The sequence below is a fragment of the Micromys minutus genome (genome assembly GCF_963924665.1).
Source record: "Micromys minutus genome assembly, chromosome: 10".
NCBI classification, from domain to species: domain Eukaryota; kingdom Metazoa; phylum Chordata; class Mammalia; order Rodentia; family Muridae; genus Micromys; species Micromys minutus.
In genome coordinates this window covers 65,004,795-65,022,999 of record NC_137979.1, presented here as the reverse complement: position 1 = coordinate 65,022,999, position 18,205 = coordinate 65,004,795, and the positions used below count along the sequence as shown (strand labels likewise).

The window sequence follows — 18,205 nt, the reverse complement described above, 5'->3', positions numbered from 1 at the left end:
CTCCTGGGCTTCTAGAAATCTTCCTGTTGGTACCTCCCATCTCTCTTTGGGGTGCTGGAATTAGAGATGCCTCCTGTGGTGGCTGGCTCGTACATGGGTTTAGGGGATCTGGGTTCAGATAGTCAGGCATGCAGGACATGTGTTTCACCTCTGGGCCATCTCCCCAGCCTGCCATCGAGATACTTTGTGGCCCCATCCTCAGCTCTAAACCATTCACAGCATGAGTAGAGCCCCTCCCACCTCCGTTTGTCCTGCCTGTTGCTCTAAGCTTGGCATCTTTCTTGGTAACTGAACCCACCCTTCCTACCCCAGGTCCCCGAGGAATCAGAGACCCATTTGGATGACATCTCCCACATTCATCAAAAGTTTACAAGGTTCCTCATGGACAAACTTCTCGGTTCCTTTGGGAAAGGTGAGCTGCTATGATGTCATACGAATGGCCCCAGGAAGCTCAAGTGTTTGAACGCCCGTTCCCTTCTTGGTGACAGTGATGGGGGAGGTGGCACTTGTCAGGCAAAAAGTAGGTCACTAGTGACAGACCTTGGAAGGTTGATGGTTCTGATGTCCCTCTGGCGCACCCCACTGGATGGCTACTGCCTCCCACTCCAGAGCTGCCCTGGCCGAGAAGTACAACCTCCTGAAACGGTGAGCCCACACCAGCCTATCCTGCTCCATGTTGTTCCTGATGGGTTTTGTTTTAAAGCTTCGAAAGACACACAGATTGCTGCTCCCTGGGGAGACAAGAAAGGTACAGAGCGGCTTGATTTTAGTACACCTTTCTTCTAGAGAGCCCCCACCTGTTTTTTTCCTTGTTGTTATGCTAAGGAGCTAAAGGGTCTTAGTGGAACCACACTGTCACAGACAAGCAAACTGCCTGGATTTTTCACACACAGGCAGGCTGATGCCGGAGTCCAGGGGATGCTTGTGCAGATTCAGAGGCGGGGCTATGTTTCTGTGGCCTTGGAGTCAATCTCCCTGATATTATCCAGACATAAAGCAAAACCTTGTGTGTGTGTGTGTGTACGTGCGCGTGCGCGTGATCCTTGTGACAGGACTCAGCCTAGTTCTTATTTCTGTCAGGTCTGAGGGTGCTGCTGCCATAGGTATGTGCTGCAAGCAAGGGAGTTGTGCAGGGGGTTCCGGGCTTTTGGTGTGAGGCGGGCCCTGTGGAGAGGGATCCCTGTCAGCTCCTTACTCTCTTTGACCCTTATTCTCTCTGGTTTTCTGCTCCAGCTCTTGCACAGATGCCCTGCAGAGGCTGAGAATTCAGTTTGCCCGTTAATCCTGCGCCCTGCAGAGCACAGCTCGCTCGTGATCCACAGGCACAGCGGCCTGCCACAGGAAGCTCGCTTTTCTCTTCCAGCGGCCCCACGTGTTTCCTGGTTTTCTCACTCTGCCTTGAACTGAGAATTTAAAATCCCTTGTATGTCATTCTAAAAATGCAATCTTCCTGGTGCTGGCAGACACCAGCAGCCCACCCCACAGCCCCAAGTTCCACCCTGGTGCTGTTCTGAGCTGTTTCTTGGTTGCCTGACTCTGCTTTCCAGAAAGACTCTATTCTAGGCAGTGCCCAGGGGTTAGCCACATGCCAGACCAGGCAGGGTAGGAAGCTTGGGTCCTGTCATGTAGCCTTGGGGTCAGAAACACCAAAATTGTTGAAAGAGTCAGAGGAATAGAGAGGGCAAACTTCTCCACACATCTGTGGGAGGCCATACCAGGCTTTCCCTGGCTTCCAAAGGCGACAGGCTGTGATCCTCGGCTTCTTGGCGGGCAGAACAGCACCCGATCTCTGCCTCCACCTTCACACCACATCTCCCACTGTCTGTGTGCAAATCCTCTTTATAGAGAATCATCACATTGGACTGAGGCTTGCCTCAACCCACCCATCTGTACCTTCAACAGCCCTAATTCAAATAAGGACACAAGGTACCGGAGGTCAGAACATCAGTATGAGGCTTTTTACTGGGGAGTGTGCTGCTTACATATATACAGACACACACATGCCCAGCGCCCACAAAACCAGAATAGGGCATTGGTTCCTGGAACTGGAGTTAAAGATGGCTATGATTCACCACTGGGTACGTGGATCCACATCCAAGCCATCTCTCCAGCCCATCAACACGAGTTATAGGGAACAGCTCAATCCACACTGCCCTGGAGCCTTTGCTGCATTGGGTAACCAAGTGTCTGGAACTAAACTGAGCCAGCCGAGGCATCCTTATTGGACTGGATATTCCCTCCAAAGGATATTTAATGTTGAGAACCACGTGCCTCAAAATCACCGAAGGGTTGAAGGGATGGAGGCCCTGGAGTACCATCCCTGGATCTCAGCAGAACAACTTGCACACCAGCTGTGAGAGCACACAGACTCCACAGATGCAGGCGTGCAGACTGAGGTAACATGAAGTCAGGGAGGGACAGCTCAGAGCTTACCCTGAGGGGTGAGGTGCAGGCTGGCTACAGGCAGGATGCAGGTGGGTTATAGGTGGCAGCGTAAAAGGATATAGACAGGCTATAGGTCCGCAGGGGGACGTGAGCAGGCCTGTGCAGTCTCCATTTAAACCAGTCTTCTGCTGAGTGAAAAAAGGCCAGACTAAGACAGTGATAAGGACTCTTCCACCTTTCCCATCTCCAGAAAGTGTCTTATAGGGCACTGAACTTGGTTCTCTTCCATGGCTTCCATCTTCGCTATACCACTGGCAGTGGGGCTGACACAGTTCCGAGCCATCCACAGGCAGGGGGGTACGAGGGGAGTGGGTGATCAGGGGACAGCTGGAGTGTGTGATCCCTGTCTGTTGCTGGCACTGGTATCACCTCTGTCTGGATGACCCCAGCCTCTAGCAGGGAACAAGAACTGGCAGACATAGGAGCTACTTTCTTCCATGTCACTCTGGTCACGGTGTCAGCTTCTCTGGGCCAGCATCCATCTAGGGTTGGAAAGCAGGAAGGAGATGAAGGGCAGGTCACCTCCTCAGGCCTCGTTGGCACTACCAGAGCAGGGCTCTGCATGGCCCAGTTGAGGCCAACAATCTACCGGAGTCAGGAATGACTGACTTAGCATTCCTACCCAAGCCAACTTTGGGATCCAGAGGCCAGAAGCTTATGGCTACGCTGGCTAAGCCGGAGGGAAAGGGCCCTTGTCTTAAACTAGTGCTTCTCTGACACCATGTCATCTGGGTGTATGACTCCCACGGCTGTAAGTTACACACGTACTGCGTGGTGAGCTACAGGCAGAACGTAGGCAGGCTGTAGGTGAATTACAGGGGAAGGTGCGGGAGGGCTGTGCAACGGATCCAGTGGTCCTGGGGCCTCCGGGAGTTCAGACTGAGGAGGCGGCAGAGCATATGAGACAAGCCCAAAAAGCAGCAACGTGGAGTGAGTAAGAAGACGGCAAGTCCCAGACGTGGGGCCTGAGGACGGGGGTTGGTGCTGCCCAATAAGGACGCAGACTCCTGTTTTCAACATGGCCTGGATTGCCAGCAACAAGGGATAGCTTGCATGTACATTGCTAGATGTCCTAGAGGAAATTCTTGGGAGGGGGGAGCATGGGCTGCTCTGAGGGAGCTGAGGGGGGCAGAGGAAAGTACCCCTCTTTGGTCTGATGCTTTGGGTACGTGGAGAGTGTTGATGCCGGTTTTAAGGAATCGCACTTCTCCCTCACTCATCTTTGAAGCATGTCTTATTAGTGTGGCTAGTAGCAGTTCCTATTACAACCACACGGTGGAGCTGCAGGACAGGCAGCTGATGAGTTTGTTTGAACCCAGTAACTTCCTTGCTGGGGCCCTGTCACAGATGTGCCTAGATCTTATTCATTCACCCCTCACCCTTTTCCTCAGCAGAACGTTGGTTTGTTCATCTGCTCATTTCCTCCCCGGCTCATGCGTTTATCCACCGGTGCCTTACTCACTGGTTCATTTGGTACTTACCATTCATGGCCCTCCCTTCTCTGGCTTGAGGGGTGTGTGTGTGTGGGGGGGGGGGGGACATAAGCAAGGTGATGAGTGGTAAGTTGTGGTTAGTGGTTAGGAAAAAGAATAACATCTGACCCCAGAAGCCTGATCATCAGACATGGCAGTACAGGACAGTGGGGTAGGGGACAGGCTAGCATGGACCAGTAGGACAGGTGACAGGCTTAGGAGTGGACAGAGGAGATCAGACCTGACCAGGGCTTTGGTAGCCACGAGGGTGACACAGCCTTTGGTCACTCACCTGGGGGAACCAGATGCTGTTTAGGAGAAAATCTTGGCTGATAACACAGGGCCTACATCTCGCAGGGACAATGTGTGGTACAGTCACACCTGTAAACCCAGAACTCAGAAGGGTAAGGCAGGAGGATTAATAGTTTGAGGCTAGACTAGGCTACATATCGGGACCCTATTCCAAGTACCAAAACTAAAGGCAAAGCAAAGACTCAACAGCCACGCCCAATCCAGCCCATCTGAGACGGATAAAGAGTAGAGGGCCGGTGGGCTAAGGTGGCTCGTGGGTAAGAAACTTTGCTGCTAAGCCTCATGATGTGAGTTCAATCTCTGGGTCCCACAGAATGAACTCCACAGGGTCCTCTGACCTCCATGGCATGTGCATTCCCACATATATGCAGGCATGCATCCACTCTAAACAAATGACATCAATAAAAAGTAAACATGTTTCTCACAGTTCTGGGTATTAGGAAGTCTAAGGTCCAGGCTTCCGTAGGTACCATGCCTGGTGCCAGCCTAGGCTCTGCCTTTTAAGACAGTGCCTTGAATGCTTTGTCTGTATGTGGTGGAAAGAGGTGAAGGGGGCTCACCGTGTGATTCCTCTCACCCCATGTTTTTTGATTCATTCATTCATTCACTGGTGGTCATCTAGGTAGTTTTTGCCTGATGAACATCATTCTGTAAACACCCTCTATGGTTTCCATGTGGTCCTGTGCTTTTGTTTCTCTGGGACTTACATTTAGCCCTGAAACTGCAGGGTTGTACCGTAACCCCATGCTGAACGTCTTGAAGAGACACCAAACCACTTTCCGTAGCTCCCACCCCTCTCTCATGCCCCCATTACAGTGTACAAGTGCTACAATTCCTTCATGTCCTTGTGGACATGTGTTACTTTCCATCTTCAGAGTTACTTTCCATGTTGTCAGGTATGAGATGGTATCTCCCAGAAATTTATCTAGTGACATCTTCCATGTGCTGGCTAGTCATTTGTGTTTTTGTTTTTTTGTTTTTGTTTTTTGGAGAGATGTCTAATCTAGTCCTTTACTGATTTATTTTAAAGATCTTGGTTTATTAGGCCTTTATAATGTATTCTGGCTAGTAAGCCCACATCAGGGACATGATTTACAAACATTTTGTTCAGTTCTGTAGATTTCTACATCTTTTTTTCTCACTATGGTGCCCCAGGCTGACCTTCAGATATATAAGCCAAGTTAGTCTTGTGTCCACAGTCATCCTGAATTGGCTCCATGAAGCCTGGGATTAGAGGAATTGATATATTGTGTGGGTTCTTTTCACTTTTTTACATCTTTGTTTGGATAGCATCTTATACTATAGGGCAGGCCTCATTCTCCATCCTCTTGACAAGAGCCACCATATCCAGCTTGAAGATTCTTCTTTACCCACTGAATAGTCTCGTCACAAGCCTGTAATCAGCCTCTTATTTTGCATTTCCTGTTCTTGTCCCTTGACCTGTAACTCTGACCCTTACTCCAGTGCCATGTGTTGGCCACCGTAACCAAATGTGGTATATTCTGAATTAAGAAGTGTCTTCTAATCTCTCCTTTCCGTTTTGGCTGTTTTGGGGTCCTTGGCAGTTCTGCAATATGAGGGTTGGTTTTTTTATTCTTTAAAATTTAAAAAAGATTTATTTTTGATTATGTGTGCCAGTATGTGCCCATAAAGGGAAGTGTCTGAAGAGGCACCTCCCCTGGAGAGGGAGCTACAGGCAGTAGTTAGCTGTCTGACACGGTCTCTGGGATCAAGCAAGGGCAGAGCGTGTTCCTAATGCTGCACCCTCTGCAGCCCCGAGGCCTGGTTTTTCTACAGTAATTTTCACCACTTGAATGTGTGCACATGGGTGTGGGTGTGTGACAGTGGAGGTCAGAGGGCAACCTTGGTGTGGCTGTCAGCATCTCCTTTGAGTGTCTCCAGTCCTGTGATCTTCCTGTCTCTGCCTTCCATCTCATCCTAGGGATTCTGGGATTACCGATATGTGTGACTGTGTCCAGCTTCACAGGCGCTTACCACTGAGCCATCTCCCATTGTACCTTGTGATCCATGGACATGGGAGACCTTTCAAACTCCTTAGGCCCTTGGTTTCTTGAATGTGTTGTAGTTTTGTATGTCTCCAATCTCCTTGTTTATTTCTAGACACCTTATTCTTTTGCTGCTGCTTTAAGTGAAACTGGCATATTAATCTTTTTAAGTTGCTCTTTGTTGGTGGGTCATCCTCCCCCAAATCTATTTTATCAAACAGCAAAACAAATAAGTCTATATGTGGGTTCTGGACACTACTGTGTAGAACTGGAGAGGGGAGATCATTCCTTCCTTTGACAGTCCATAGGGTTGGGCTTCATAGAAAAGCATCATTGGGTCCTTTGGCTAGAGGGAAGCTGAGCTCAGAGCCTGTACCGGCTGGTTTTGTGTCAACTTGACACAAGCTGGAGTTATCACAGAGAAAGGAGCCTCAGTTGAGGAAATGCCTCCATGAGATCCAGCTGTAAGGCATTTTCTTAACTAGTGATCAAGGGGGGAGAGCCCAGCCCATTGTGGGTGGTGCCATCCCCGGGCTGGTAGACCTGGGTTCTATAAGAAAGCAGGCTGAACAAGCCAGGGGAGGCAAGCCAGTAACATCCCTCCATGGTCTCTGCATCAGCTCCTGCTTCCTGACCTGCTTGAGTTCCAATCCTGACTTCCTTTGGTGATGAACAGTGATGTGGAAGTGTGAGCTGAATAAACCCTTTCCTCCCCAACTCGTTTCTTGGTCATGATGTTTGTGCAGGAACAGAAACCCTGACTAAGACAGAACCCAAAGCTGGGGGAGGGTTCTGTCCTAACCCCTAGACATCTCCCTTAGCAGCTCACACCACAACATAGTACAAGCTACAAGCTCTGGGTCTTCCTGTCTTGTATCCAGCCATTTAGACCCCTGACAGTATGTGTAAGCTCTCTGGGACACTATCTGGGACAGGCCTGCAGCCTGTACTCACGTGGCCTCTGCTCCACCCACACAATACCCACACCACAAAGTGGTCTTTGGAGAGCAGTGGCTGGGTCGGCTCCAAGCCTTTGTCTCATCCACATTCCGATCCAGGTGGTCTGGGCAGCCACTTCCCGAGGCTGAGCAGCCGACTCCATGTGGATGAGGGCCTGGCTGCAGCTAGTGCTCCCTCTCTATACTTATATCTGCAAAGGGGTGGAGCACAGCCTGCATGCTGAAGGGCTGATTCTGCAGGGCAAACTTCAACCCCTGGAGAAAGGCAGAGACATGGTGGCTCTCTGGGCCACACCTCTCCATGCCCCCAACCCCACAAGGAGTTAAACGTCCTCAGTGCTATGCAGGCAGCCCTAGGCCTCAGGTCAGAGGCTGTATATCTCACCTCTGTACCAGTAACCCTGAGCCTGCCTTCTGGGGTTGAGATCATTGGGTAAAGGTGTCTCCATACCCCCACTTTAGAGGGGATCTGCCTCTCAGCTGGGGATGTCCAACACTAATGGAGGACCGTAAAGTCATGAGATGCTCTGTTGCCTCCGGAAGACTTGTCAGTTCTGTCTGCTTATGGGGTGTGGGCAGCCTCCCTAGCTACATTTGAGGGGGACTTGACTGCCAATGATGCTCACCCCCAGGTGATACTGATCTCTGGGGCCTAGCAGCTACATATGGAATGACAGTGCCAAGGGGCTGCCATGGTGGGTGGCTTCAGAGGCTTTTGGAGGATGGGTTCCTGAACTCTAGTGGAGCCTTGGTCTGTTCTGAATGTGCTATACAGCCCTGCCATGTGACAGGTGGGGGGAGTGGGCTGTCTCTTTCCCAACACCCTTGAATGGCCTATCTTGACAGAGTAACATGGACAAATGGAGGGGAAGACTGTGCAGGCTGATGGAAGATGGTGGGTAGAGTATGTAGGGCCCGTGGTATCATGCCAGGGCATGGGTGACTTATATAAACACATTCCTGAGCCCAAAGTGGCAATGGAGGAGGGGGTCCCACAGCCCTCGCCCAGCTCACCACTGTTGTAGCAACACTGTAGTGTATATCACTCTTGTATCATCTTTGTCTTTTCAGTGGGTGGCCTGGCCTCAGGCCAGGTTACATGGTGGCCGCTAAAGTGGCCGGGGGCTGGGCAGTAATGGGACAGTGGATGAGGCTCCTTCTCAGAGCTGGAGGGAACAGGGCAGGTTGGGGCATAGAGCAGCGGGGTACAGGCAGCAGCAGATTGGTTTTGTTGGAGGATCACTGGAGAAGGGGCCATGGTAGGCCAGCGGTGGAGAGAAGGCTTTCTCCTAGCCAGGGAACCTTAGACCTGGCTCTAGCTGGTGCTGTGGACCACAAGATGCTCTTGGCTGTTTTGGAAGTTCTGATGTGATGTCTGAAGCTGTAGTTAGTGTCCTGCCTTAATGAGACAGGGGCAGACAGCAGGCCTGAAAGCTTCAGGGGCAGGACACTGGGTGGCAGTGCTAGACACCTTAGTACACTAGGCTACAGTGGCCAATGACCACTGACAGACACGCAGTCTTGGCAGTGCTTCTTCCTGAGGCATGACATCTCCCTGTGCCTGCGCACTGCCATGCTTGTGGTCTCTGACCACTGTCAGGGACAGTTGGCCTAGATTACTGCTCCCATGACCTCACTCTGACCTGTGTGAAGGTTTCCACATACAGTTATGCTGAGGTGTGTGTGTGGGGGGGGGGGGGATGAAATCAAAGTTCCAATATACGGGCTGGAAGAGACAGCTCAGCTCCAGACCTTTCTCCCTTCCTTATGTGCTCATGGTCTCTTGAAGTCACCTCCTCGTCTCATACTACTGCCCCTTACACCTGAGGTGTCCTTCCACTCAGTGGGAATATGAGTGTTCTAATCAAATCAATGACCAGATCAGTAGGACCCAAGAGGCCAAATCCCTCTGGCCAAGTGAGGGGTCTGTTGGGACCTAGGATGGGGATGTAAACATTGTAGACAGTGGGTGCTGGAAGCCCCATCTAGTACAATGATCCTCACAGGACCACAAAGCTGAGACCCGTCTTCCCCTGGACCGGCTGCACACCTCTGCCCATCCCTCGCAGGAGCACCTGGATTTGCTGAGAGAAGCAACTATGCTGACGGAAACAGGGACGGCTATGTGCAGCTGGTCCCTGTGAATGTGGGAAAACCTTATTAATGACAAGCCCAGAGTCAGCACAGGAATCCCAGTCACGATGCCTCAAGGTCTCCATGGCAACAAGCATATCTTCCCTTCCACCCATGCCCAGGAGGGGTAGAGACAGTGGCCCTTTCTTGGGCCACCCCCACCCCACCGTTCTCATCTGGCAAGGGCAAGTGACTTGTCACGGCTTTATTCTTTATTAACACTCTGCTGCTGTCACTGCTCTGGACACCACTGCAGTCCTGTGTCGTCAGTCCTTCTCAACTCTCATTTTGGTAAAATAAATAGAGACAATGAACTCTAGGTCAGCGCTCTCTCGAGCCTTGGTTAGCTTCATGATTGAATTTTCGCATCGGACTTGTGAAGGCCCAGCCTGTGGGCAAGATGCAGACACTGGCTCCACCAGGGCAGGGAAGCAACCCAGCCCATCAGGCGGCCCTGTACTGCCAAAACCGAATCACCAGTTGGACAAGGACTGGGCTGAAACACACTCACCCCCTGGAACACTCTCCAGAACTGAGCAGGTGGCATGTCAGGTGGTTCCAGGGCCTTCCTGACTCCAACTGCTGTCCGGCCCAACCAAGGGGCCGACTTCCTCCAGCCCTTCCCGGTTGGGAGAGTGCATTTCCAGGGATGGCCCCAGGGTCTCCTGGTCTGCTTGCCCAGCTCAGCCTGTAGGGCCCTGTCACAGGGAAGATGCTCTTGGCTAAAACAGGTCCACCGAGCACAGCACAGGAACCCAGCCTCTGCCACAGCTGTCCCAACCCATGTCCCTGGTTCCTGTGGTCACTCGTCCTCCTCTGAAAGATCCTGATTTCCAGGGAAAACGGAAATGCTTTTCAAAACATCATTGTGTTGTGTCCTGTTTGTGTGCAACTGCTCAGCAATGCTGTGACCCTCCAGGGCTGCAATGTCCACGGTCCCTCACTTGCATGTGCACACAGACACATGTCAGGCACAACAGGACACTGCTGAACTCTTCCACAACACAGACTGCATCATGCAACCTCAGTTACACCATCAACAGAGCTGATGCTGACCTCGAGCCTCTGGGTCCAGCGAAGTCTCTGAACCTGTGTGTGGCGAGGCCAGCACATGCCTGTGTGTGGCCGGCCACAGTGCCCATAAACGTGTAGGGGAGACTGTGGGCCTGCACGAATGCACACCCAAGTGTGCACAGGCAGGAAGACCAGGGCACCCATGTAAGCATGGATGGGGAGGCTGCGTGCCTGCATGCGTGTGTGCCTGTTGTGTGGCACAAGCAGGAGACAAGGCTGTGGCCACTGTTCCTGCTCTACGGGAGAGAAGCACTTCAGAATATGCCTGACAGATGGGGACAGCCGCTAACTACAGATCTGCCTCCTCTGCCCAGAACCACACCCTCTCCTGCAACCAGCTCACGTGAGGGCGCCAGACTGGACCTCTGAGGTCTAGCTGTGCAGGACGGGGACCCCTTACCTCATGCCACTATGACATATCCAGTGTGCCGGGCTGCCCTGGTGCTCTAAGAGGGCCAGGCTCAGTCTTCTATACCTCGAGCAGCAGAAGAGGCCTTCCCTCTCTTCTTCCCTCAATTGCTTTCACTCATTTTCCAGCACTGGCCAGCCTACTCTGAGGATTCCTGCCCAAACTATGAGAAGACAGTGAGGCCGGGCCATGGCCCTTAGGAGCCCCAACACAGCTTTTCTACAGGGCACTGTCTGTTCTCTAATGCTTTGACTGCATGGAAAAATCAAATGTGTCCCTTTGTAAAACCTCAGAAGAAAACAGGGCAGGGAAGGACCTGAGGAGGCCCTGGTGCCTGGGTGCTGGTTCTCGATGGGATGCGTGTCAAACCCTCCCCTGCTCTGGACCTGTACACTACAGTGCGACAGAAGGACGGATGTGCAAACCCCTCCTCAGCTGGCCACGGCCAGGTCAGGAGCCAGGGTTTGCAGGTGGGTGGGCAGGTGGGCACTGCATCCCCAGCAGTGCAGGTTGGTTCACTATGTACAGCAGAGGGTGGCTGCGGCTTGGCGGGAGTCCTAGGTGCCGCTATCTGACGCGTTTCTCCACCGAATACACAGAAATGTAGTAGTCATTGCTTCCTACGGCCAGATGAGGCTGTGTGGAGAGACAGACAGCACATGAGCAGGGCCTGTGATGCAGTGGGAGCTGCAGCTCTGGGACTAGAAGGGTGCAGGCTGCTGTGCTCTGCGCAGAGCTCTAGTAGGGGTGAGGATTAACCACGGGAACACCTCTGAACTCCACACAGGCACAGAGATGAGGGTCATTAACTGCCAGATTCTAGCAGAAATGATGTATCATCTAAATTCCATTACGGGTGATTTGCATACTACCCACAATTCCCTGCAGCTTCCTTTTAGGATTGTCCCCCTGGGATGGTGCTGGGCGTCTGATGCTATGCACTTCAACAGTGCTGTAGAGCCCACTCTGCAAAATCCTAACCAACCCGACGGCCCATAAGTGATTCCAAGTATGGACACAAGTGCCCAGTGACACTTTTCTATTGCTCCCCAACCACAGGACACGAGCTGCGTCTCCCTCTGCGTTACCTATTTTTACCTGAGCATTAGGGGGCAGGGCAATATTTTCCTGGATACCCCAGGCCTAGTAGATCTCAGTTCTTTATGTTCTTGGAGTCAGGAATGAGGAGTCCAGGCCTCCTGGGTTACTCCTTCTTGCCACCCCCTCCCAGAAACCCAGGCGTGAGGTACAGACCCAGTGTGGGTGGAAAGCCAGGCAGCTGATGGCCCCAACTCGCTGGCCCATGAAGCCGTCATAGTATTTGATGTTGTTGATCAGCTCCCCGTTCCCGCTGTAGATGGCCGTGAACTGGTTCATGGAGCCACTGTGGTGGGAAGGAAAGACGGGCAGGATATTAGTTTCTGTCTCCTGTGGTGCAGGAGACAGACGTCCAAGGTGCTGGCTGAGAGTGACAGCATGTGAGGCCACAGCCTAGGAGGCCCGTCTGTGTGTCACCCTGAGGCAGGAAGTGGCTACTGATCTGTTCCTGTCAGGAAGAACCAGGCCTGTCCCCAGAGATGCCTAGAGGGCAGGAGTTTGTTCTCCAAGCTGGATAAGGCAGGGAGACATCTTTTGTTTTGATTTCATAGGTAGTACAGTTACACCCTCTACACTGTTCTCCCAAAGGCGCTGTGGGGGACAGCGCCAGCGGCCGAGCATTCTCAAGGGGTCTTTTGAAGCGGGGCTGCATGGAGGCAGGGTACCTACCAGGCGATCAGGTTAGCCTGGGGGTGGATGTCGAGGGCTGTCAGCCCCTTCACAATCTGCATCACATTCACAGACTCCGGCATCCGAGGGTCGAAGAACCGCACGTCTCCATTGACACTGTGAGAGAGGACCAGGGTGAGGCTTGGTGGTGGCAACCTTGGAGATACTACCTGGAGCCCCTAAGTGGGGGGACCTGACTCTGAAGGATGGTATAACTGGCCATGAACAGTATCAGTGTCCACTTGCACGTGCTGGTAAGGCCAAAGCCATGTAGACTTCCAGGACCCTGGGCCTGCCAGGTGGAACCCAGATCCCCACATCATGCCCCCACTGGGTACCCATCAAGATGTCCCTCTCAAGCCAGAAAAAGACTAGGATTGGCTAACAGGAGCTGCCATGCTCACACAAAGCAGAACACACGAGGCTCAGAGGCTGCGGTCCATGAGGTGGAGCCCATGAAGGCAGAGGGAGCCTGGTGGATGCTCAGCCCCACAGGGCCGGGTGGCTCGCCGGGCTCACAGCCGTCTGTTTCTATGTCTATCCCAGGAATTATGCTTTGCTTTATGCCACAGACAAGGAGAGCATCTCTCCGAAGAAGTGCTGGGCCTTTGTGGCAGTAAATTGTGCTTTGCTGTCTCTTTAACAGGCAAATAAAGATTCGCTGCTCTCAGCACAGTATTTACTGAGCAGCAGGCCTGAATTTACGCGCACAGGCTGGCTGGTGACAAGGTGGCCTGCTGGGGACTTGCCGGGTGCATCCTGTTTTCCTGCTCCTGCTCACATACCTGCTTGCGCATTCCCTCCTTCAGCCCAGCCCAGCACGCCCCACTCTTGCTCTGCACTCTGACCTTTCTGGCCAGTCACAGAGCAGAGTCAATTACTGCCCTGAAATGCCAACAGTCCCTAGCGATTTAAATACCAAGGACATATTTAAATGGAGGGAAATAATGTTTTCACAGCGAAGGCCTCATGCAGGTCAGCTCCTTACCTCACACTCACGATGTGGCCCTCAGGGTGCTTCTGCAGGTAGGCCTTGACCACCCATGCGGTGTGCTCTCGGTAGGTCATGACCCGGCTAAAGGAGGAAGTGCGGTCAGGACTGGCCCAGCCCAGTTCCTCTTCCCAGGAAGGCTGGGAGGAGTGGTGTGAACTAGAGCTGGCAGCTCTGCCCTTGGGCTGAGCCTCAGGACACCCAGAATGGAGGTGCTGGCTAGGCTGTCCTACCCTCCCACCCCCATCTCTCTAGCCTCCCCTTCCCCAGTTCTGGCATTGAAGTCTTAGTGCCATTTGGGGATGAGGAAGACCTGCCTTAGATGGCAGTTTAGCAAGAAGGCCACTGTATCTATCTCTGTGGGACCAGGCACCGAAAGGTGAAGGCTGACCTCAGCCAGCCATCTCTCTAGCCCTAGGTGCCATCTTCTTCTCTGGTATCAGAGGTCCCCTGTGCACTGCTGAAGGCACTTCATGCTCACAGAGCGATCTGGACCTTACTAGCAGTGGGGTGGCCTCCGCCATCTGGAAGGAGCTTGAATAGAATAAGGAGAGGAGTTACCATTCACTGAGTGCCATTCTCCTGTCGTAGACACGGATTGAGCCATCACCCAGTCCAGCCACAATGAGTGAGCGATGTGAATCACAAGACAGACTTGTCACACAGCTGTCAGCCCCAGTGGGGATGTCCTAGGCCCAAAAAGAGATCAGTGAGAACCCTCGAGCTGGTTGCAGTGTGTTCTGTGGAGATGTCCTCTTCTCTCAGGCTGAGAGGCTGTCACAGGCTAGAGGAGCCGGGCCAAGGACAGTGCAGGGCGCAGTCATGCCCTGAGCCTGTGCCTACCAGCCAGGTGGAGCGGAGCCTGCGAGCCTGTGCTTGGGCATAGCCTGGAGGGCAACTGTGGGGATGCCTGGCTCTCAGTGCCAATTAAACTTTCCTGAAAAGAAAGACGAAGCACATTTGGGCAGGGAGGGAGCCTCGCCTCGTTAGCTCTCTTCTCAAACCCCTAATTAGCCAGGGAAGAGCTAAGGAAAGGCTTCTCTGCTCCCTGTGGTGACCATAAATACTGCAGCAGGGCAAGGGGTGATGATTGGGAGAAGGAAGGGGAGCTACAAATGGCCTCCGAGGGAAAAGTGCTCGCTAATCAGATGGGGTGAGCCTGAGAGGACCCACGGGATGGGGAGGAGTGTGAGTGGGGAGGCTGTGAAACAGACTCACTCCTGCCTCTGCAGCTGACGAGATGACACCCAAGGAGGCCCCACACCTGCACGAGCCCCACAGGGTCCCTCAGCTCCTGTCGCTCCTGCCTGGCTCTGCCCCTCTGTTCCGTGAGATGTCCATGATTGGTCTAGGCCTCCACTTTGGCAGGGCAGGCTGCAGAGTGCTGAGGCCTGGTCTATGTTCTGTGTGTCTTTGGGCACCAGGAAGACAGACATCCTTCAGCTACCTGTGTGTTGTCCTTACAGTGCCTGTCATTTCTGCCTTGGGCCTGAAGGAGGTGGTGCAACTGGACTCTGGCCAGGAAGCCCAGGTATCTGAGGCCAAACCAACACACCTATTAAAATGGAAAATTTGGAGCTGGACTGGTCTACATGGTAAGATTATGTCTCAAAAACAATCTTGAAAATTCATGGCTGAATTCCAGCTCATAGGCAGCGTGAGGAGGTGCATAGCATATATAAGGCCCGGCCTTCTGTGCAAGCTCCAGGGTAAGAGGAGAGATGAAGATGTCTAACAGTTAACTGTTCTCAAGTAAGATATCTCACCTCACTGATTTCTGATACTCCCTAACCTGCATGGAGAAAACAGTATTTGGAAAGATTTGGGTGAACGTAACCTTAATTATTGCTGTAACGCAGGGTCAAGGTGCCACATCAGTGTGTATCCAGAAGTCATTAATCACCTGGCAGCAAGATGCCATCTCCCCACTGCTTCCCACACAGATAGCTGGAGGGCAGTCTGCACAGGGCGTGCAGTGGGGGCATGCAGGCTTAGGCATGGTGAAACCTGGGGTCTGTTCAGGGGCCTGCAGTGGTTACCTGAACCTTCGTCTCCCGGTCGGTATCCCAGATCCGGACAATGCGCACATCCCCTGAGCTCATGAGAAGGCCAGTTTCTTGTTCCCAGTCTACTACCATCCCAGCTCCTGGGGAAACAGTGGAGTCACTGTGTCAAACACTAGCTCAGGCGAGATGGGGCCACACTGGGCACCCCCTTCACTCACATAAGACCAGGTTGCTGCAACAATTCTCAGATGGGCTTTGTACTCTCCCAGAACCTTATACAACTACCCATCCATGACCCTGAATCACTAAATAGAGTCTCAGGATCTCTGTAACTCTGAGACAGAAATAGGTCACCTTTCAGTGGCTTCCCGGCCACACCAAGGTCCCAGTCCTCCAAGAATAGCAGGGGCATGGGCACCTGGACGCTCTAGCACAGCATAAGATGCTGAAGAGAGTGTGCTGAGTACACAGACGGACGGAGAACAACATAGCAAAAGCTCTTGGCTAGCTCCCAGCTACTGAGGGACTGAGGCAGGAGGATGGCCAGAGGGCAACTTGGCTCAGCTCTCAGGAATTCTTAAAAGGTCATTTCTGTTCACAAGGGCATGTACCTCTATCAAAGTCAAGTGTCTGTAAAGCAAGCTCTGTACAAAGGCACACCTGGGTGGTTGGCAATAAGACACTAATGTTTTGTTGTCTTCTGGTGAAGCAGACACAGGCATGGTCAGAAGCTGAACAGACCTATGACGGTACATTCGGAAGCCATGGGGGCAGGAGCTGGTTTGATGCAGGAGGCACATGCATAGCATGACTGAGGACAGCCACAGGAGCTTTTCCTGGGAAAGTTGACACTATGTGTAAACCCTTGGGGCCTCACTCATTCCTCATTTCAGTCAGCCCAGACTTCCTCAAGGAAGACACAGGTCCCTCCATCCCAGGCAGGTGTGAGACTCCACCACCCAGAAGCAGATCACCTCAGTGGTCCTGGGAAAGAACACAGCTGGCAAAGAAGACACCATGATAGCCCAGGCAGCAGCAGAAATGCTTCGCCAAGCCAGATCTAACCACCTGCAGTGCTGCATGTGACTTGGCCAAACTGAGAACATGGCAGAGCACTGTGATCCTTGAGGGTTACGTAGTGATTTTGGGACCTCAGGGAGGCATCAGAACTCTGTTTTCACAGTTCCTGTGGCCTTCCTTATGCTGTCCGCAGTGTAAGAGCCCGGCCTACCTCGTGTTGTCGGAAGCATGTCTGAGAGCCCTTGCCACGCAGTCACCATCTCTGGATTCTTCTCCAAATCGGCAAAATTTTTCCAGACCCTGATGGCACCGTCGTCTAGGAAAGGAACGCAGTATAAATAAGCCGTGCCCTAGAGACTGCCCCACCCTCTCCACAGCACAGCGAGTGCTCTCAATGCTTATTCGTGCTATTCTGATATAAGCAACCAGGAAAAGACAGCTGTAAAGGAGATGGAGCCACAGTAGGTCCCCCGCCCCCACACTAGAAACCACAGGCCACATGTCGGCAGCTTGGAGGTATGGCTGGCTCTCCTTCCCAGAGGAGTTGGCAGCACGGAAGCAGGATGAGAGCTGGAGAACCTTCCCTGTCCTTCCCTCTGGTCCAGGCTCTCAGCGCTTTCCAGAGGACAAAGCTTGAGGCCTTTGCCCTTACCCACACTGATGCTGGCCCTCAGTACGCCCAGCCAGACCTAAGGCTGGAGAGGACCTCCAGACCAAGGCACATGAGACCCCATCTGCCTTGCCTGCAAGGGCCTCCTTTGCTTCTCCCTTGAAAGTGACTGTAGTCACTTCTATACCTTTCCCTTCCCTTCTTCCTCTCCTCTCCACTTCCTCCCATTTGGTGCCTTGGGACTCTCAATGGACCCTGACGTCTCTGCTAGTCCTAGCTGTGTTTTTGAGTCCCTAACCTCACTGTGCACGGGTCATTCTTGGATAGCATTGACGTGTGGGTCTGAGGTGGCATTGCTACATAGTGTCTTTTAGGGCCATATGTCTTCACTTAAAAAGGAAATAGGGCAATTTGTCATCGGAGCAAACACTGAAACAAACAAAGAAAGATGGAGGCACCCCTGCTCAACATCCTGTCACCAGAATATGCTGATGTTGAAGTGGGCAGCTCACAACAACCAGGAGCAGACACTAAGCAGTATGCAAGGACAAGGGAAGCCTCTGAAAGGTCATAAAAACCCAGACTCCAGACAGCTTGGCAGATGCTGGTCTCTAATGAACCTACCGTGCATGAGCCATGTACTGTCTCTAATGAATCTAACATGCGTAAGCCATGTACTCTAGCAACAAGTGACCCTTACAGTGACCACATATCCCACCAGGATCTTCTGGCTCTGGCCTGGCTCTGAACTTGGTGACTGCTGAGTGTCTGGTACACTGGTTGGCCTGGATAAGCACAACTAAGGTTGTTAAGCAAGCCTCCATCACTCCTGGAGCATCAGCAGGAGAGCCAGTACCACTCACTGTCCTTCCCTCACCAGTGGGTGTGGGTGTGGGTGTGGGTGTGGCGGCTTGTTGTGTACTGGAATATTGGACTTGCCACCTCTAGCTGCTGTCTGAGTCCTGTCTCTGGGTATCAAGTATGTCACTTAGGACTGGACT

At 52.6% G+C, this 18,205-nt stretch overlaps 1 protein-coding gene across 5 annotated transcripts in view; it reads right to left on the bottom strand.

Moving 5' to 3' along the window:
• Positions 1-9,554: 9,554 nt before the first annotated feature.
• The window catches only part of RPTOR (regulatory associated protein of MTOR complex 1), a 263,751-nt gene continuing 255,100 nt past the window's right edge, over positions 9,555-18,205 (bottom strand). For all 5 annotated transcript variants that reach the window (XM_080924542.1, XM_080924544.1, XM_080924545.1 and 2 more), the window contains 7 exons: positions 16,806-16,910; positions 15,608-15,714; positions 14,130-14,257; positions 13,566-13,652; positions 12,578-12,694; positions 12,065-12,194; positions 9,555-11,446 (listed from right to left, as the gene is read on the bottom strand). In XM_080924542.1, the coding sequence (XP_080780668.1) occupies positions 11,378-11,446; positions 12,065-12,194; positions 12,578-12,694; positions 13,566-13,652; positions 14,130-14,257; positions 15,608-15,714; positions 16,806-16,910 (743 nt within the window). In that variant the 3' untranslated portion in view covers positions 9,555-11,377. The remainder of the gene's footprint in view (positions 11,447-12,064; positions 12,195-12,577; positions 12,695-13,565; positions 13,653-14,129; positions 14,258-15,607; positions 15,715-16,805; positions 16,911-18,205) is intronic.